The 22,347-nt window shown below is 40.5% G+C and overlaps 1 protein-coding gene across 2 annotated transcripts in view; it reads right to left on the bottom strand.

Annotated features, from left to right (window-relative positions):
- LOC139184054 (adhesion G protein-coupled receptor E2-like) overlaps nt 1-22,347 on the bottom strand; it is a 1,114,856-nt gene that overhangs the window by 1,053,453 nt on the left and 39,056 nt on the right. The window contains exons 15-18 of one of the 2 annotated variants that reach the window (XM_070792642.1): nt 14,715-14,781; nt 14,262-14,353; nt 13,100-13,268; nt 12,904-13,014 (exon numbers count right to left, since the gene is read on the bottom strand). The exons of the other annotated variant lie outside the window; for it this stretch is intronic. Of the exons in view, the coding sequence (XP_070648743.1) occupies nt 12,904-13,014; nt 13,100-13,268; nt 14,262-14,353; nt 14,715-14,781 (439 nt within the window). The remainder of the gene's footprint in view (nt 1-12,903; nt 13,015-13,099; nt 13,269-14,261; nt 14,354-14,714; nt 14,782-22,347) is intronic. 2 annotated transcript variants of the gene reach the window in all.

The following is a 22,347-nucleotide window of genomic DNA, read 5'->3' as shown; positions in this document are numbered from 1 at the left end:
TGCTCCAATCTCGGCCCCAGAGACCAGCATCCTCCACCAAACTGTGAGCAGGCTCCCAGTTGCTAACCACGTCTTCCTGGGATCCTGGATGGTTGACATCTGCCAGGAAGGTCACAGTCTGACATCAGCTCCCCAGAGGAGACACACAGCACACATGAGACAGTGCTCTCATGCTCTAGGAAACCAAGCCAGGACTGGGAGGTGATTAAGACGCACCGCACATCTGGGGCAGTGCACTTGCCAAGCACCTGGTTGTCTGAGCTGCTCGGACCTGGGAAGGGCACAAAACACATGCCCAATCAAGTCTGTGCCCTTGTGGAGTACCCCAGAACCTGAACCTGAGCGGTTTAGACCTGGGAAGTGCACGAAATGCAGGGCCCACTTTGGACAGTGCCTTCCAGAGCATCCTGGAGCCTGAGCAGTGTAGACCAGGAAAGCACATGCTGCTGTGACCTGGGACAAACCCAGTGTGGTCCATACACTGTGAGCACTCCCCACACATGCCAGCGATATTTATTTGCAGTGTTCCTCCCCTCCCCACAACACAACTGAACAAATGAGCCTAAATAAGTGACTGCCTTCACCCCCTTGTGTCAGGGCAGCAATTAGACACCAAAGAGACCTGCAAACAGAGGAAGCCAAAATGAACAAAGAAGAGGGAACCACTGGAAGTAACAGGTGCAACAGATTAAAACCTTATAGTTAACATTGACTAAGCATTGGAGGGGGCCTGTAGACCTGGAGAACAAGTACAAGCTGGAACAAGGAACTTTTTGAAACTGAACTGACTCCACACTGCTTTCAACAGCTCCAGAGAAATTCCTAGATATAGTTTTGCTATCATCACTTTTTAATTTTTTAAAAATTTATGTTCCTTATTACTCCTTTAATTTTCATTTTTACAACCTACTGTTACCTTGCAAAAAAGACCCTATTTTTAAAGCATATTTCATAAATATATATTTTATAAATTTTGTGATTGATTTTGCTTTGTATTTTTAAAATTGTATTTTTGAGAGTTTAACCTCTACTCTAGATTTTTAATTTTTGCTTTTTGGTATTTGTTATCAATTTTGTACCTTTAAGAACCTAACCTTCAATATCCATTTTCACTTAGGGATGTTGATTACTGGCTTGATTGCTCTCTCCCCTTTGGACTCTCCCTTTTATCTCCAGGTCACCTCTATCTCCTCCTTCCCCCTTCTCTTTTCTACTTTGTGAATATCTCTGGATGTTCTGGGCCGTGGAGAACACTTAGGGAACTGATTACTTGCTAGATTGGTCTCTCCTCTTTTGACTCCCCCCTCTTCTCCTCCTGGTCACCTCTATCTTCCTCATCCCTCTTCTCTTCTCTATGTAACTCTGAACCTTTCTGGGTGTTTCAGACGGTGGAGAGCACATATGGAATTGATTACTGGCTAGATTGCTCCTTCCCCTTTTGACTCTCCCTGTTCTCCTCCTGGTCACCATGCTAATTCTCCAGCAAAGCAGGAAAAAAGCCTTGAGAATTAAAAGACAAGCTGTTCAAAGCCATACCAATCCCACTGACACCCCAACTCTCTACTGGACACTTCACTGCACTCCAGAGAGAAGAGACCCAGCTCCACCCACCAGGACACAGATGCAAGCTCCCCTAACCAGGAAACCTTGATAAGCCACTAGTCCACAGGGCAGGCTCCACAATAAAGAGGAACCATAAATTTCCATCATACAGAATGGACACTCCAAACAGAGCAATCTAAACAAAATGAAAAGGCAGAGAAATATTCAGCAGGTAAAGGAACATGATAAATGCCCACCAGATCAAACAAAAGAGAAGGAGATAGGGAGTCTACCTGTAAAAGAATTCAGAATAATGATAGTAAAGATGATCCAAAAGCTTGAAAACAAAATGGAGTTACAGATAAATAAATTAGAGACAAGGATTGAGAAGATGCAAAAAATGTTTAACAAGGATCTAGAAGAGATAAAGAAGAGTCAATAAATTATGAACAATGCAATAACTGAGATCAAAAGCACTCTGGAGGGAACCAACAGTAGAATAACTGAGGCAGAAGATAGCATAAGTGAGGTGGAAGATAGAATAGTGGAAATAAATGAAGCAAAGAAGGAAAAATTTAAAAAAGAATTAAAATAAGTGAGGACAACCTCAGAGACCTCCATCCCTACATTCAAATCATAGGAGTCCCAGAAGAAGAAGACAAAAAGAAAAGGCATGAGAAAATACTTGAGGAGAGAATAGTTGAAAACTTCCCTAAAATGAGGAAGGAAATAGCCATCCAAGTTCAAGAAACCCAGAGAATCCCAAACAGAATAAACCCAAGGTAAAACACCCCAAGACACATACTAATCAAACTAACGAAGAGCAAATATTAAAGGTAGCAAGGGAAAAACAACCAAAAACACACAAGGGGATCCCCATAAGGATAACAGCTGATCCTTCAATAGAAACTCTTCAGGTCAGGAGGGAATGGCAGGACATACTTAAGGTGATGAAAGAGAAAAACCAACAACCCAGATTACTATACCCAACAAGGATCACATTAAAATATGAAGGAGAAATTAAAAGCTTTACAGAGAAGCAAAAGCTGAGAGAATTCAGTACCACCAAACCAGCTCTTGAGTAAGTGCTAAATGATCTTCTTTAGACAGGAAACACAGAAAACGTGTATAAACTTGAACCCCAAACAACAAAGTAATTGGTAAGAGGGTCATACTTATCAATAATTACTTTAAATGCAAATGGGTTGAATGCTGAAACCAAAAGGCAAAGACTGGATACAAAAACAAGCCCCCTATATATGCTGTCTACAAGAGACCCACCTCAAAACAAGGGACACAAACAGATTGAAAATGAAGGGCTGGAAATAAATATTTCATGCAAATAGAGACCAAAAGAAAGCAGGAGTAGCAATACTCATATCAGATAAAATAGACTTTGAAATAAAGGCCATGAAAAGAGACAAAGAAGGACTCTACATAATGATCAAAGGATCAAACAAAGAAGAAGATATAACAATTATAAACATATATGCACCCAACCTAAGAGCACCTCAATACGTAAAACGAATGCTAACAAGCATGAAAGGGGAAATTAACAGTAACACAATAAGAGTAGGAGACTTTAATACCCCACTCACACCTATGGATAGATAAACTAAGCAGAAAATTAGCAAGGAAACAAAAACTTTAAATGATACAATGGACCAGTTAGACTTAATTGATATCTTTGGATGCTTGGGGCTAGTGCACTGGGACGACCCAGAGGGATGGTATGGGGAGGGAGGAGGGAGGAGGGTTCAGGATGGGGAACACATGTATACCTGTGGCGGATTCATTTTGATATTTGGCAAAACTAATACAATTATGTAAAGTTTAAAAATAAAAAAAAAAAAATACAAAAAATACAAAAAAAAAAAAAAAGGCATTTCACCCCAAAACAATGAATTTCATCTTTTTCCCAAGTGCACACAGAACATTCTCCAGGATTAATCACATTCTGGGCATAGGTCTAACCTTAATAAATTCAAAGAAAATTGAAACCATTTCAAACCTCTTTTTTGATCATAATGTGGTAAGAGTAGATATCAACTCAAAGAAAGGCAATGACAAAGAATGCTCAAACTACCGCACAATTGCACTCATCTCACATGCTAGTAAAGTAATGCTCAAATTTCTCCAAGCCAGGATCAGCAATACGTGAACCATGAACTTCCAGATGTTCAAGCTGAATTTAAAAAAGGCAGAGGAACCAGAGATCAAATCGCCAACATCCGCTGGATCATGGGAAAAGCAAGAGAGTTCCAGAAAAACATCTATTTCTGCTTTATTGACTATGCCAAAGCCTTTGACTGTGTGGATCATAATAAACTGGAAAATTCTAAAAGAGATGGGAATACAAGACCACCTGACCTGCTTCTTGAGAAACCTATATGCAGGTCAGGAAGAAACAGTTAAAACAGTTAGAACATGGAACAACAGACTGGTTCTAAATAGGAAAAGGAGTATGTCAAGGCTGTATATTGTCACCCTGCTTATTTAACTTATATGCAGAGTACATCATGAGAAATGCTGGACTGGAAGAAGCACAAGCTGGAATCAAGATTGCCAGGAGAAATATCGATAACCTCAGATATGCAGATGACACCAGCCTTATGGCAGAAAGTGAAGAGGAACTAAAAAGCCTCTTGAGGAAAGTGAATGAGAAGACTGAAAAGGTTGGTGTAAAGCTCAACATTCAGAAAACTAAGATCATGGCACCTGGTCCCATCATTTCATGGCAAGTAGATGCGGAAACAGTGGCAACAGTGTAGGACTTTATTATTATCTTTTTTTTTTTTTTTTTGGCTCCAGGATCACTGAAGATGGTGATTGCAGCCATGAAATTAAAAGATGCTTACTCCTTGGAAGGAAAGTTATGACCAACCTAGATAGCATATTCAAAAGCAGAGACATTATTTTGCCAACAAAGGTCCGTCTAGTCAAGGCTATGGTTTTTCCAGTAGTCATGTATGGATGTGAGATTTGGACTGTGAAGAAAGCTGAGCACCGAAGAATTGATGCTTTTGAACTGTGGTGTTGGAGAAGACTCTCGAGAGTCCCTTGGACTGCAAGGAGATCCAACCAGTCTATTCTAAAGGAGATCAGTCCTGGATGTTCTTTGGAAGGAATGAAGCTAAAGCTGAAACTCCAGTACTTTGGCCACCTCAAGAGAAGAGTTGACTCTTTGGCAAAGACTCTGATGCTGGGAGGGATTTGGGGCAGGAGGAGAAGGGGACGACAGAGGATGAGATGGCTGGATGGCATCACCGACTCAATGGATGTGAGTTTGAGTGAACTCTGGGAGTTGGTGATGGAGAGGGAGGCCTGGTGTGCTGCAGTTCATGGGGTCACAGAGTCGGACTCGACTGAGTGACTGAACTGAACTCAACTGAATAGGGAAAAAACTATTAACAATACAAACATAAGGAGATTAAACAACACAGTTCTGAGTAACCAACAAATCATGGAATAAATCAAAAAGGATATCAAAATATGCACAGAAACAAATGAAAATGGAAACACGACAACCCAAAACCTATGGGATTCAGTAAAAGCAGCGCTAAGGGCAAGGTTCATATCATTACAAGCTTACTTCAAGAAACAAGAGAAAAATCAGATAAATAACCTAACTTTACATGTAAAGCAACTAGAAAAAGAAGAAATGAAGAACCCCAGGGTTAGTAGAAGGAAATAAATCATAAAAATTAGGGCAGAAATCAATGAAAAAGAAATAAAGGTGACTATGGGGCGGAAACGAGAGGAGTTACCTGGAGCCATGGCTGCGCGGGTGCAGGAGGGCCTAGAGGAGCTATCCCACATTGAAGGGCAGGAAGGGTGGCGGTGAGGAGATACACGTCGTCCAAGGTAAGGAGCAATGGCTGTGCTTTGCTGGAGCAGCCATGAAGAGATACCCCACACCCAAGGTAAGAGAAACCCAAGTAAGATGGTAGGTGTTGCAAGAGGGCATCAGAGGGCAAACACACTGAAACCATACTCACAGAAAACTAGTCAATCTAATCACACTAGGACCACAGCCTTGTCTAACTCAATGAAACTAAGCCATGCCCATGGGGCAAACCAAGACAGGTGGATCATGGTGGAGAGATCTGACAGAATGTGGTCCACTGGAGAAGGGAATGACAAACCACTTCAGTATTCTTGCCTTGAGAACCCCATGAACAGTATGGAAAGGCAAAATGATAGGATACTGAAAGAGGAATTCCCCAGGTCAGTAGGTGCCCAATATGCTACTGGAGATCAGTGGAGAAATAACTCCAGAAAGAAGGAAGGGATGGAGCCAAAGCAAAAAGAATACCCAGCTGTGGATGTGACTGGTGATAGAAGCAAGGTCCAATGTTGTAAAGAGCAATATTTGCATAGGAACCTGGAATGTCAGGTCCATGAATCAAGGCAAATTGGAAGTGGTCAAACAAGAGATAGCAACAGTGAATGTCGGCATTCTAGGAATCAGTCAACTGAAATGGACTGGAATGGGTGAATTTAACTCAGATGACCATTATGTCTACTACTGCAGGCAGTAATCCCTCAGAAGAAATGGAGTGGCCATCATGGTCAACAAAAGAGTCCGAAATGCAGTACTTGGATGCAATCTCAAAAATGACAGAATGATCTCTGTTTGTTTCCAAGGCAAACCATTCAATATCACAGTAATACAAGTCGATGCCCCAACCAGTAATGCTGAAGAAGCTGAAGTTGAACGATTCAATGAAGACCTACAAGACCTTTTAGAACTAACACACAAAAAAGATGTCCTTTTCATTATAGGGGACTGGAATGTAAAAGTAGGAAGTCAAGAAACACCTGGAGTAACAGACAAATTTGGCCTTGGAATACGGAATGAAGCAGGGCAAAGACTAATAGAGTTTTGCCAAGAAAATGCACTGGTCATAACAAACACCCTCTTCCAACAATACAAGAGAAGACTCTATACATGGACATCACCAGATTGTCAACACCGAAATCAGATTGATTATATTCTTTGCAGCCAAAGAAGGAGAAGCTCTATACAGTTAGCAAAAACAAGACCAGGAGCTGACTGTGACTCAGAACATGAACTCCTTATTTCCACATTCAGACTTAAATTGAAGAAAGTTGAGAAAACCAGTAGACCATTCAGGTATGACCTAAATCAAATCCCTTATGATTATACAATGGAAGTGAGAAATAGGTTTAAGGCCCTAGATCTGATAGATAGAGTGCCTGATGAACTATGGAATGAGGTTCGTGACATTGTACAGGAGACAGGGATCAAGACCATTCCCATAGAAAAGAAATGCAAAAAAGCAAAATGGCTGTCTGGGGAGACCTTACAAATAGCTGTGAAAAGAAGAGAAGCAAAAAGCAAAGGAGAAAAAGGAAGATATAAACATCTGAATGCAGAGTTCCAAAGAATAGCAAAAAGACATAAGAAAGCCTTCTTCAGCGATCAATGCAAAGCAATAGAGGAAAACAACAGAATGGGAAAGACTAGGGATCTCTTCAAGAAAATGATAGATACCAAAGGAACATTTCATGCAAAGATGAGCTTGATAAAGGACAGAAATGGTATGAACCTAAAAGAAGCAGACAATATTAAGAAGAGATGGCAAGAATACACAGAAGAACTGTACAAAAAAGATCTTCATAACTCAGGTAATCACGATGGTGTGATCACTGACCGAGAGCCAGACATCCTGGAATGTGAAATCAAGTGGGCATTAGAAAGCATCACTACGAACAAAGCTAGTGGAGGTGATGGAATTCCAGTTGAGCTATTCTGAATCCTGAAAGATGATGCTGTGAAAGTGCTGCACTCAATATGCCAGCAAATTTGGAAAACTCAGCAGTGGCCACAGGCCTGGAAAAGGTCAGTTTTTATTCCAATCCCAAAGAAAGGCAATGCCAAAGAATGCTCAAACTACCGCACAGTTGTATTCATCTCACACGCTAGTAAAGTAATGCTCAAAATTTTCCAAGCCAGGCTTCAGCAATATGTGAACCGTGAACTTGCTGATGTTCAAGCTGGTTTTAGAAAAGGCTGAGGAACCAGAGATCAAATTGCCAACATCTGCTGGATCATAGAAAAAGCAAGAGAGTTTCAGGAAAACATCTATTTCTGCTTTATTGACTATTCCAAAGCCTTTGACTGTGTGGATCACAATAAACTGTGTAAAAGTCTTCAAGAGACGGGAATACCAGACCACCTGATCTGCCTCTTGAGAAATTTGTATGCAGGTCAGGAAGCAACAGTTAGAACTGGACATGGAACAACAGACTGGTTCCAAATAGGAAAAGGAGTTCGTCAAGGCTGTATATTGTCACCCTGTTTATTTAGCTTATATGCAGAGTACATCATGAGAAACGCTGGACTGGAAGAAGCACAAGCTGGAGTCAAGATTGCCGGGAGAAATATCAATAACCTCAGATATGCAGATGACACCAGCCTTATGGCAGAAAGTGAAGAGGAACTAAAAAGCCTCTTGATGAAAGTGAAAATGGAGAGTGAAAAAGTTGGCGTAAAGCTCAACATTCAGAAAATGAAGATCATGGCATCCGGTCCCACCACTTCATGGGAAATAGATGAGGAAACAGTGGAAACAGTGTCAGACTTTATATTTCTGGGCTCCACTACAGATGGTGACTGCAGCCATGAAATTAAAAGACGCTTACTCCTTGAAAGGAAAGTTATGACCAACCTAGATAGCATATTCAAAAGCAGAGACATTACTTTGCCAACAAAGGTTCGTCTAGTCAAGGCTATGGTTTTTCCTTTGGTCATGTATGGATGTGAGAGTTGGACTGTGAAGAAGGCTGAGCACTGACGAATTGATGCCTTTACACTGTGGTGTTGGAGAAGACTCTTGAGAGTCCCTTGGACTGCAAGGAGATCCAACCGGTCCATTCTGAAGGAGATCAGCCCTGGGATTACTTTGGAAGGAATGATGCTAAAGCTGAAACTCCTGTACTTGGGCCACCTCATGCGAAGTGTTGACTCATTGGCAAAGACTCTGATGCTGGGAAGGTTTGGGGGCAGGAGAAGAAGGGGATGACACAGGATGAGATGGCTGGATGGCATCACTGACTCAATGGACATGAGTCTGAGTGAACTCCGGTAGTTGGTGAGGGACAGGGAGGCCTGGCGTGCTGCGATTCATAGGTTCGCAAAGAGTCGGACATGACTGAGCGAATGATCTGATCTGATCTGATCTGATAGCAGTAATCTACAAAACTAAAAGTTGGTTCTTTCAGAAGATAAGTAAGATAGACCAACAATTAGCCATACTCATCAAGAAAAAAAAGGAGAAGAATCAAATAAACAAAATAGAAATGAAAATGGAGAAATCACAGCAGACAATGCAGAAATACAAAGGATCATAAAAGACTACTATCAGCAATTATATGCCAATAAAATGAACAACGTGGAAGAAGTGGACAAATTCTTAGAAAAGTACGACTTTCCAAAACTGGACCAGGAAGAAATAGAAAATCTTAACAGAGCTATCACAAGCATGGGATAAAAACTCTAATAAAAATTCTTCTAACAAATAAAAGCCCAGGATCAGGTGGCTTCACAGCTGAATTCTACCAAAAATTTAGAGAAGAGCTAGCGCCTATCCTACTCAAACTCTTCTAGAAAATTTCAGAGGAAGGTAAACTCCCAAACTCTTTCTATTGCACCATCATCACCCTAATACCAAAACCAGAAAAGATGCCATAAAAAAGAAAACTTTAGGCCAATATCACTGATGAACATAGATGCAAAAACCCTCAACAGAATTCTAGCAAACAGAATCCTGCAACATATTAAAAAGATCACACATCATGACCAAGTGGGCTTTATCCCAGGAATGCAAGGATTCTTCAATATTCACAAATCAATCAATGTGATACACCATATTAACAAATTGAAGGATAAAAACCATATAATTATCTCAATAGATGCAAAGAAAGCCTTTAACAAAATTCAACATCCATTTATGATAAAATCCTTCCAGAAAGCAGGCACAGAAAGAACATACCTCAACATAATAAAAGCCATATATGATAAACGCACAGCAAACATTATCCTCAATGGCAAAAAATCAAAGGGTTTCCCCTAAAGTCAGAAACAAGACAAGGGTGACCACTCTCATCACTACTATTCAACATATTTTTGGAAGTTTTAGCCACAGTAATCAGAGCAAAAAAAGAAATAAAAAGAATCTAGATTGGAAAAGAAGAAGTAAAACTCTCACTATTTGCAGATGACATGATCTTTTACATAGAAAACCATAAAGACTCCACCAGAAAATTACTAGAGCTAATCAATGATTATAGAAAAGTTGCAGGACATAGAATTAATACACAGAAATCCCTTGCATTCCTGTACACTAACCATGAAAATACAGAAGGAGAAATTAAGGAAACAATTCCATTCACCATTGTGATGAAAAGAATAAAACACTTCGGAATAAATCTACCTAAAGAAACAAAAGACCTATACATAGAGAACTATAAAACACTGATAACAAAATCAAAGATGAGACTAATAGATGGAGAAATATACTGTGTTCATGTATCAGAAGAATCAACATAGTGAAAATGAGGGTACTACACAAAGCAATCTATAGATTCAATGCAATCCCTATCAAGCTATCAACGGTATTTTTCACAGAACTAGAACAAATAATTTCACAGTTTGTATGGAAATACAAAGTCCTCAAATAGCCAGAGTAATCTTGAAAAAGAAGAATGGAACTGGAGGAATCAACCTTCCTGACTTCAGACTATACTACAAAGCTGGCACAAAAACTGAAATATAGATTAATGGAACAAATAGAAAGCCTATAGATAAGTCCATGCATCTATGGACACCTCATCTTTGACAAATGAATAAAAAATATACAATGGAGAAAATACAATTTCTTTAAGAAGTGGTGCTGGGAAAACTAGTCATCCACCTGTAAAAGAATGAAACTAGAACATTTTCTAACACCATACAAAAAAATAAACTCAAAATGGATTAAAGACCTAAATGTAAGATCAGAAAGTTTAAAACTCCTAGAGGAAAACATAGGCAAAACACTCTCTGACGTAAATCACAGCAAGATCCTCTATGACCCACTTCCCAGAGTAATGGAAATAAAAGCAAAAATAAATGGGACCTAATTAAACTTAAAAGCTTTTACACAACGAAGGAAACTATAAGGAAGGTGAAAAGACAGCCTTCAGAATGGGAGAAAATAATAGCAAACAAAGCAACTGACAAAGAATTTATCTCAGAAATATGCAAGCAGCTCATGCAGCTCAATTCCAAAAAGTAAACAACCAAATCAAAAAATGGGCCAAAAAACTAAAAGGACATTTATCCAAAGAAGACAGACAGATGGCTAACAAACACATGAAAAAATGCTCAACATCACTCATTATCAGAGAAATGCAAATCAAAACCACAATGAGGTACCATTTCACGCCAGTCAGAATGGCTGCTATCAAAAAGTCTACAAACAGTAAATGCTGAAGAGGGTGTGGAGAAAAGGGAACCCTGTTACACTGTTGGTGGGAATACAAACTAGTACAGCCACTATGGAGAACAGTGTGGAGATTCCTTAAAAACTGGAAATAGAACAGCCATACAACCCAGTAATCCCACCGGTGGGCATACACAGGTAGGAAACCAGAATTGAGAGAGACACGTGTACCCCAATGTCCATCGTAGCACTGTTTACAATAGCTAGGACATGGAAGCAACCTAGATGTCCATCAGCAGATGAATAGATAAGAAAGCTGTGGTACATATATACAATGGAGTATTACTCAGCCATTAAAAAGAATACATTTGAATCAGTTCTAATGAGTTGGATGAAACTGGAGCCTATTATACAGAGTGAAGTAAGGTAGAAAGAAAAACACCAATACAGTATATTAATGCATATATATGGAATTTATAAAGATGGTTACGATGACCTTATATCCAAGACAGTGAAAGAGACACAGATGTAAAGAACAGACTTTTGGACTCTGTGGGAGAAGGCGAGGATGGGATGATTTGAGAGAATAACATTGAAACATGTATATTACCATATGTGAAACAGATCACCTGTCCGAGTTTGATGCATGAAACGGGCACTCAAAGCTGCTGCACTGGGACAACCCAGAGGGATGGGGTGGGGAGGGACGTGGGAGGGAGTTTGGGAGGGTGGATACATGTACACCTGTGGCTGATTCATGTTAATGTACAGCAAAAACCACCACAATATTGTAAAGTACTTAGCCTCCAATTAAAATAAATAAATTAGTTAAAAAATTAAAACTTCTGTGCATCAGTTGACACTATGAGAGAGTGAAAACATTGAGAGAAATGGTGGGCTGAGGTCCTTGCACAATTCATATAGACCCCATGGGTCTCAGTGTTTTCATCTGTCGAATAGAAACAGTAATACCTTATTTTCAAGTGGTGATGTGAAGAATATATGATTAGAAAACATGAGAACTGTTTTTGTAAACTCAAAAATACAAATTCTTGGTAAGATTCACAGTGCCAGGATCTCTCTATGACCTCTGTGATTTTTTTGATGTTTTGCATTATTTGTGCGTGTTGCAAATCCCAGGAATGATTACTTTTAAGGAAATTCTCCAATCTAATGTAATCCTTATACTTTACTTTTATGACTACATAAGCCGTGTATTTACTGTTTTCTATATACAGGGGTGGCTTTCCAGGTGGCACTAATGGTAAAGAACCCATCTGCCAATGCAGAAAGATTCGGGAGATAAGCATTTAATACCTGGGTTGAGAAGATCTCCTGGAGAAGGGCATAGAAACCTACTCCAGTATTCTTGCTTGGAGAATCCCATGGACAGAGAAGTCTGGTAGGCTATGGTCCATAGGGTCTCAAAGAGTCAAACGTGACTGAAGCAATTTGGCACACACACACACACACACACACACACACACACACACACATAGAGGGGTACTAGGGTTGATATGGGTTAAATGATGGTCCTGTGACTCTGGTTAGCTTGTGCGTCTGTGCTTCAGATCCACAGTTACTGCTTATTGAGCTTAACACAGGACTATACTCTTCCTTAAGAGTTTGTGCATGAAAAAGCCCATGCTGCATGGACAAAATAGGTGCTCAACCCAGGTGGAGAATAAGAAGATAGTTATGTATGAGAGTCAAGATGAGAATAGAAATGCAATGAGCAGAAGTAAGAGGAAGACATTCTTTCATGACAGAGGAATGTCCTGAGTGAGTTTAGATGTAAACCAGTGTGAGTCATAGGATATCACCTGCTTTATACCCAATTGTCCAGTATGATAGGAATGTGCTGCTCAATGAATCAATCAGTGAAGTGCTCTGGGGAAATGCATGATTTTACCTCACTATGTTTAGAGGGTTCCGACATGGCCCTGCTGGAGAGTGTGTACTCCTCAGACTCAGTTTTCTTTTTCTTGATCACTTTGAACCATATATTGTATTGCTCTTGCACCTGTAGAGACAAAGCATGTTCTGCATCAGCTCTCAGAGAGAAATGAGGATGAGAAGAGTCCTAAGCAGGAGTCAGACAGTGGTACCTGCTGGCTGAGGAGGCAGTACACCAGGAAGATGAAGAAACCTTGCAGGCTGTTGATGATGGTGAAGAGGTAAGCCATGACGTGGGGAGCTGGTCCCACCTGCAGGATTCCCAGACACCATGTACATCCCAAGATAAAGAGCTGAGCTGTGGCTTTAAATGTTAGCATCCTGAGTAGGAGGACAAAAAAGATTCACTATGCACCCTGACCAACACAGTCAAGTCCATCTCTTTTCAACTCAAACAATGTCTCTGACTTAGTTGTGGCCAATCGGATGTTTACTGTGAAGGATTATCTAAAAGAAATTTTTTTGTTGTTGTTCTGGAATGGCATATTATCTTAGACTGAAGTTGGTAGTGAAACTTCATAATGTGGCTTTCAGTAATAGGATGAATATCCCAAGTTTCAATTAACTAATATTACTGTGGATGTTCTGTGCACATGGCTTTGTGCTGGCCCTGAGCATTAAAAATAAGAAAGGCAAGATTTCTGATTTCACAGACCTTACCACCTTTTGGGAAGACAAATACAATGGTCAATTATACTTGTGAAATTGAAGGTCCCTCTGCCCTGGTCCCTCCAATGATTTCCCTATCTTTTCCATCTCCATGAATTGACCCACAGCATGCTTTGTCAGATGATTCATTCTGTGTAAAGGAAAAGAAAGCAAAGGATATCCTTGGCTTCTTAGAAGATATGATATATAGATAATCAACCTGACTTCACCAGGTAGAGCAGGGCAGATAAGGGTAGTGGGACGAACATGAATAAAGACATGGGCATGAACGGGAATGCTGGGGCCTGTGTCAGGTATGTAAGTGATTTATAAGGATATACATATTCTCAGGACTTTTCTTATAGTGTCATGGTGGTAATCCCTGTTTACCAGAACAAAATCAATTTCCTTTGTAGCTAAAATAGTTCCATTCTCGGGTTAGAGATGAATGGAATATTTTTGACTTAGGTATCAGCAACAAAACAGTATTCAAGCTTCCAAGAGGGTGGCTGAACTCCTCCTCTCAAGTCCCCTTGAAACCCTGTGAAGGGACACTAGAAGCTTGGAACTCTATGTCCTTGCTCCTGGACCATGCTTTTTATGGTGTGGGGTTGGGAGGGGGTGTGGTGGGGTAGGGTGGTGATGTGTACCTCTGATCCATCTCACCTAGTCTTCCGGAGAGTGGACACATCACTGTTGAGTGAGGAAAGCTTCTTTTTCACAATCCAGAATGTTATCAGGAAGAAAACTAAATTAATCTGCAGAAACATCACAAGGGATATTAAGTGCATCCAGATCTGCTAATCCTTCCCTGTGGCTCATCCAACATCTAAATCAGCAGGTAGGAAGGGTTTGTATTTCATAACAGTGATAGAATACCAGACTGAACACCAGTAACTCACTTTGCATGGGGATTTACATGTTTAAACACCGAGAGTGCTATGTCTAAGGAAATGCTCCTTCCTGGTTTTAAAATGGGAATTTCTGCATCCCGGGACCCTCTCATTCCTCAGCTAATTGGAATAATTGGTCACCTTGTCCATAGCCCTCTTTTTGCTTGTGGTTTTAATTCACCCTCAGCCAGGGAGGAAAGATCCTCTGATGTCATCCATTACTCACAGAGAAGATGGTGCAGACAGGGCCAAGAAATGTCCATACAAATCCTTTCTCTGTGCTGAGCCAGCATCTAAGAGAGGTGGTTGAGAATCAAGAGTATATTAGCCTTTGTGGATAAAGAATTGATAGATGAACATATCTCTCATTCCTCAAAGTTTTTCCTAACTCCTTTATTATTTTATTATTAATTATTATTATTATTATTTTTTGGTCAGAATATTTCACATAAGATCACCCTTAGCAAATTTCAATACACAACACAATATTAGCTATAGGCACTATGTTCTATAGTAGACTTTCTGAACTTATTATTTTGCATAATTGAAAGCTATGTATGTCCTTGATATTAGTAAAGGCCATGGGTGTGTACTTATTCCCAATTTGTCAGGTTATACACATTAATCATGTGCAGCTTTTTTTCCAAGTAAATCACAATGTAAAAAAGTGGTTTTAAATAAATATAAACTTATTTTAAAAAGCCCTTTTAAGTCTTGGCCCTCATATGCTGACAGAAAGAAATGTACATGTTTTAAAGACAATAATCAATAAACATTAATTTATGGTTTATGAGACAAATATTGAGTCTCTCTTTCTCTATTAGGGTCAGTTCTTGGCTCTGAAGATCAAGTATGATTAAGAGAGCAATCTCTTTCTTCAAGGAGTTCCTAGCTCTGTAGGCTTATTGATAGTTAGACAATAGAAACAATCAAAATGATGAAGCTTATGATCAAATATGAGGAGTTGTGGGAACATGTAGGTGGATCTATAACCTAGTCAGACCTGTAGGAGGTTCTGATACTGGGAAGGGTTCCCTGAGAGAATTCTGTTGTGTTTATGATGAGAGGTGAAGGATGAGTAGATGTAGATGGGGTGAAAAAATTGGGGACAGCCAAGAAGGGAGAGAGAGTGAGAGAGAGAGAGAGAGAGAGAGAGAGAGAGAGAGAGAGAGAGAGAGATAATAACAGTAAGCCTGACACTGCTATGGCAGGCTCATGTGCGTTAAACAAGTTATTCCTCATGATGACATACGTAATCAAATGATTACAGATCAGGCATCTGAGGCATAGGGATACAGAGTCAGTAACTGAAGTTCACACTGATAGAAATTATAGAATTGGTGCTTGGTCCTAAATAGGAACTGTGTGCGATTTGGGAGATGTTAAGACCACGCTAGTTGGATCCACCAGGAAGAACCAAAGAGAGAGTTACAGAGACAGGGGTTGACATACTGCAGCCTGTGGTTCACACTGGGTTGCTGTCTGATTTTGGAAATGCATTTTACTGGGTCAGAGTTACACTCATTTTCTTATATCTTTTCTGTGGCTGCTTTTGAACTACAAGGACAGAGGTGGAAAATTGCAACTGAGACTGTTTGACCCACAAAACCAAAATATCTACTACCTTGTGTTTGTAGGGAAAGTTTTCTGACTTTTTGCTAAACTATCTAGAAAGGCCAGTGATTCAGAAACCATCTGATGCAAGTCGACATCAGTTTTTACCAGCATAAGAATTTGTTGTGAGTTGCTAAGTTATGTCTGACTATTTGTGACCCCATGAACTGCAGTACGCCAGGTTTCCCAATCTTCCACTATCTCCCTGAGTTTGCTCTAACTCATGTCATCTAGTTGGTGATGCTATCCAACAATTTAATCCTTGTCACACCCTTCTCCTGCCCTCAATCTTCCCAGAAACAGAGTCTTTTCCAATGAGTCTGCTCTTCACATCAGGTGGCCAAAGTATTGGAGCTTCAGCTTCAGCATCATCCTCCCAGTGAATGTTCAGTGTTGGTTTCCTTAAAGATTGACTGATTTGATCTCCTTGCTATCCAAGGCAGTCTCTAGAGTTTTCTACAGCACCACAATTTGAAAGCATCAGTTTTTGGCATTCAGATTTCTTTATGGTCCAGCATAGAAATTTGTTGTGAGTACCAGTGTGCATTTTGTCACATCTCTACCACCAACAGCCTAATTAAAAAATGGTACAGGACTAACGAGACATTTTCTAAAGAGGTCATAGAGATTATCAGCAGGCACATGAAAAATGTTCAACATCACGAATGTCAGGGAAATGTAAGTCAAAACCACAGTGATACATTCCAGCACACTTGTTAGAGTGGGTCTTATCAAACACGTGTGTAATAATCACTGTAAGTGAGAATGTGGAGAAAAAGGAATTCTTATACATTGTTGCTAGAAATGTAAACTGATGCAATCACTATGGAAGACAGTACTGAGACCTTCAAAAACATTAAGAATAGAACTACTATGTGATCCAGCTATCCTGTGCCTGGGTAATTATAAGGACTACAAAAACACTAACTCAAAATGATGTGCAGACTTTTATGTTCACTGCGGCATTATTTGCAATGGCAAAGATATGGAGGCATACTAAGTGCCTATCAAAGGATAAAGAAGATGTGATACACACACATACACACCAGCCATGTAGTACTACCTAGCCATAAAAATGAGGAAATCTTGCTAATTGTTACAACGTGAATGGATGCTGGGTTTATTATGCTAAGTGAAAGAAGCCAGATAGAGAAAGACAAATACAGTCTGATTTAATTCACATGTGGACTATGACAAATCAATAAACAAACAAAATAAATGAACTGCCTAAACCAAACAACTGCCCTCTCCCTATAGAAGAAGATAATAGAGTACTGACAGAAGAGAAAATATGAGCTTGGGGAGAGGTGAAATGGGCAACTGTATTGTAATGGATGGAAACCCAATTATCAGTGGTAAACAGGTTGTAGGGTATACAAACATAGAAATATGTCCTACACATAAAACATATACAGTGTTGCAGAACAATATTGACACAATGAAAAGAATATATCAATGGAGAAAAGACAATCTTTTCAGTAAATGGTTCTGGGAAAACTAGACAGCTACACGTAAAGGAATGATATGAAACACTCCCTAACATCATATACAAAAATAAATTCAAAATGCATTAATGACCTAAATGTAAGGCCAGACATTATAAAACTCTTAGAGGAAAACATAAGCAGAACTCTCTTCCACATAAATTACAGCAAGATCTTTTCCCCCCATGCTTCTCCTAGAGTAATGAAAATAAAATTAAAATAAAAAATTGGACCTAGTTAAACTTAAAAGCTTTTGCACAGAAAAGGAGACCATAGTGGGGTGGTCCTAAGATGGCAGAGGAATAGGACAGGGAGACCACTTTCTCCCACAAAAATTCATCAAAAGAATATTTAAAAACTGAGTAAATTCCACAAAACAACTTCTGAATGTTGGCAGAGGACATCAGGCACCCAGAAAAGGAGCCCATTGCCTTCAAAAGGAGATAGAAAAAATTTAAAAGACAGAAAAAGAGACAAAAGAGGTAGGGACAGAGCTCCATCCAGGGAAGGGAGTCTTAAAAAGACAGAAGTTTCCAAACACCGGGAAACACTCTCATTGCCGAGTCTGTGGCGAGCCTTGGAACCACAGAGGGCAACATAACTGGGAGGAAAAATAAATAATTAAACCCCATAGATTACGTGCCCAATGGTAACTCCCCCAGCAGAGAAGCAGCACAGACGCCTGCACCCGCCACTAACAAGCGGGGGCTGGGCAGGGAGGTGCAGGCTGCATTGCTTAGAGTAAGGACCAGGCCTGAATGCCCCAAGGTCAACCTGAGGGAACTAACTTGGGCTAGCAAACCAGCCTGTGGGATAGCTATCACATGAAACACCCTAACCTAAGACACCACCAGGCCCGCTCACAGAACAAAGGACTGCCTAGAGCTATGTGAGGGGTCCTAACCTAGGACACCATCAGGCCCACTCACAGAACAAAGGACTGAACAGACCTAGCCAGCTGCAGACCATCCCCCTCCGGTGACAGGCAGCCAGAGCTGGAAGGGGGCAAGTGCAGCCCCAGAGAGACATTATCTACCAAACTGTAAGCAGGCTTCTTTGCTAACTAAGACTTCTTGGGGTTCTGGATGGTCAACATCCACCTGAGAAGGTGCGCCAGTTGTACACCCAGAAAACCGAGTGGCAGGGACGGGGGAGGCAGTAAGTCACAGCGACCACGCTCGCCAAACACCTCATCACCTGAGCTGCTCGGACCTGGGAAGGGCACAAAATGAGGCCCAACCAAGTCTGTGCCTCTGAGGACTACCCGAGTGCCTGAACCTGAGTGCCTTAGACCTGGGAGGTACATGCAGGCAAGGGCCAGCCTTGGACGGTTCCCAGTGGAGCAACCTAAAGCCTGAGCAGTGTAGACAGGGAAAGCACACATGCTGTGAGTGGGGGCAGGCCCAGTTTGGCTGAGACACTGCGAGCACACGCCAGTGTTATTTGTTTGCAGCGTCCCACCCTCTCGACAGCGCGATTGAACAAGTGAGCCTAAAAAAGTGTCCACCACCTCCCCCTTGTGTCAGGCAGTAAATCAGACACTGAAGAGACTAGCAAATGGAAGAAGCTAAAATAGAGGAAACCGCCTTGGAAGTGACAGGTGTAATAGATTAAAACCCTGTAGTTAGTACTGACTACATAGGAAGGGGCCTATGCTGCTGCTGCTGCTAAGTCACTTCAGTCGTGTCCAACTCTGTGTGACCCCATAGATGGCAGCCCACCAGGCTCCCTTGTCCCTGGGATTCTCCAGGCAAAAACAGTGGAGTGGGTTGCCATTTCCTTCTCCAGTGCATTTAAGTGAAAAGTAAAAGTGCATCGAAACTGGGCTGGCTGGTGCACTGGAATGACCCAGAGGGATGGTATGGGGAGGGAGGAGGGAGGAGGGTTCAGGATGGGGAACACATGTATACCTGTGGCAGATTCATTTTGATATATGGCAAAACCAATACAATATTGTAAAGTTAAAAATTAAAAAAAAAGGAAATGTGAAGTCTCTCAGTCATGTCCAACTCTTAGCGACCCCATGGACTGCAGCCTACCAGGCTCCTCTGTCCATGGGATTTTCCAGGCAAGAGTACTGGAGTGGGGTGCCATTGCCTTCTCCAAGGAAGAGGCCTATAGATCTTGGGAAATATAAGCCGGACCAAGAAACTATCTGAAAATGAACTGACCCCACACTGCCCACAACACCACCAGAGAAAGTCCTAGATATATTTTTACTATTTTTACTATCATTCTTTTTAAAACAATTTTAAAAATGTTTAAGTCCTCTATTACTCCTTTAATTTTCATTCTTATAACCTACTATTGCTTTGCAAAAAAAAAAAAAAAAAAGAGAGAGAGAGAGACCCTATTTTTTAAAGCAAACTTCATATATAATTAAAAAAATAATTTTTGTGACTTTTTTTTCTTTTCTTTAATACTGTATTTTTGAAAATCCAACCTCTACTCTAGATTTTTAATATTTGCTATTTGGCATTTGTTATCAATTTTGTACCTTTAAGAACCCAATCTTCAGTACCTACTTTACTTGGGAGTGAGATTACTGGCTTGACCGATCTCTCTCCCTTTGGACTTTCCTTTTTCTCCATCAGGTCACCTCTATCTCTTCCCTCCCCCTTCTTTTCTCTACCCAACTCTGTGAATCTCTTTGTGTGTTCCAGACGGTGGAGAACACTTAGGGAACCGATTACTGGCTGGATCTGTCTCTCTCCTTTTGATTCCCACCTTTATCCTCCTGGCCACCTCTGTCTCCTTCCTCCCTCTTCTCTTCTCTGTATAACTCTGTGAACATCTCTGAGCGGTCAAGACTGTGGAGCACACATAAGGAAGTGATTACTGGCTAGCTTGCTCTCTCCTCTTTTGATTCCACCTCATCTCATTTGGGTCACCTCTAACTCTCTCCTCCCTCTTATCTTCTTCATGTAACTCTGTGAACCTCTTTGGGTGTCCCTCACTGTGGAGAAAATTTTCATCTTTAACCAAGATGTTTTATCAATGGTGCTGTATAGATGGAGAAGTCTTGAGACTACTGTACAAATAAGACTGAAAACCAAAAGCAGGAGGCTTAAGTCCAAATCCTGAGAATACCTGGGAACTCCTGACTCCAGGGAACATTAATCAACAGGAGCTCATTAAATGCCTCCATACCTACCCTGAAACCAAGCACCACCCAAGGGCCAACAAGTTCCAGAGCAAGAAATACTACACAAATTCTCCAGCAACGCAGGAACACAGCCCTGATCTTCAATATACAGGCTTCCCAAAGTCACTCCAAACCCACTGACATCTCCTAACTCATTACTGGACATTGCACCCCAGAGAGAAGAAATCCAGCTCCACCCACCAAAACACTGACACAAGCTTCCCTAACCAGGAAACCTTGACAAGCCACCCGTAAAACCTCACCCAAATGTGAGGAAACTCCACAATAAAGAGAACTCCACAAACTGCCAGAATACAGAAAGACCACCCCAAACACAACAATATAAACAAGATGAAGAGACAGAGAAATACCCAGCAGGTAAAGGAACAGGACAAATGCCCACCAAACCAAACAAAAGAGGAAGAGATAGGGAATCTACCTGATAAAGAATTCTGAATAATGATAGTGAAAATTATCCAAAATCTTGAAATCAAAATGGAATCACAGATAAATAGCCCGGAGACAAGGATTGAGAAGATGCAAGAAAGGTTTAACAAGGACCTAGAAGAAATAAAAAAGAGTCAATAAATAATGAATAATGCAATAAATGAGGTCAAAAACATTCTAGAGGGAACAAATAGTAGAATAACCAAGGCAGAAGATAGGATTAGTGAATTAGAAGATAGAATGGTAGAAATAAATGAATCAGAGAGGAATAAAGAAAAATGAATTAAAAGAAATAAGGACAATCTCAGAGACCTCAAGGACAATGTTAAACACACCAACATTTGAATCATAGGAGTCCCAGAAGAAGACAAAAAGAAAGACCATGAAAAAAATACTTGAGGAGATAATAGTTGAAAACTTCCCAAAATGGGGACGGAAATAATCACCCAAGTCCAAGAAACCCAGAGAGTTCCAAACAGGATAAACCCAAGGTGAAACACCCCAAGACACATATTAATCAAATTAACAAAGATCAAACACAAAGAATAAATATTAAAAGCAGCAAGGGAAAAACAACAAACAACACACAAGGGAATTCCCATAAGGATAACAGCTGATCTTTCAATAGAAACTCTTCAGGCCATGAGGGAATGGCAGGACATACTTAATGTAATGAAAGAAAATAACCTACAGCCCAGGTTACTGTACCCAGACAGGATCTCATTCAAATATGAAGGAGAAATCAAAAGCTTTACAGACAAGCCAACGCTGAGAGAATTCAGCATCACCAAGCCAGCTCTCCCACAAATTCTAAAGGATCTTCTCTAGACAGGAAACACCAAAAGGGTGTATAAACTTGAACCCAAAACAATAAAGTAAATAGCAATGAGATCATACTTATCAATAATTACCTTAAACATAAATGGGTTGAATGCCCCAACCAAAAGACAAAGACTGGCTAGATGGATACAAAAACAAGATCTCTATATGTGTTGTCTACAAGAGACCCACCTCAAAACAGGGTACACATACAGACTGAAAGTGAAGGGCTGGAAAAAGATATTCCACGCAAATAGAGATCAAAAGAAAGTAGGAGTAGCAATACTCATATCAGATAAAATAGACTTTAAAAAAAGGCTGTGAAAAGAGACAAAGAAAGACACTACGTA

This window comes from Bos indicus, chromosome 7 (assembly GCF_029378745.1).
Source record: "Bos indicus isolate NIAB-ARS_2022 breed Sahiwal x Tharparkar chromosome 7, NIAB-ARS_B.indTharparkar_mat_pri_1.0, whole genome shotgun sequence".
In the NCBI taxonomy this organism is placed as follows: domain Eukaryota; kingdom Metazoa; phylum Chordata; class Mammalia; order Artiodactyla; family Bovidae; genus Bos; species Bos indicus.
Note: the sequence above shows the minus strand (reverse complement) of the source record. Positions and strands in the feature narration are given on the sequence as shown.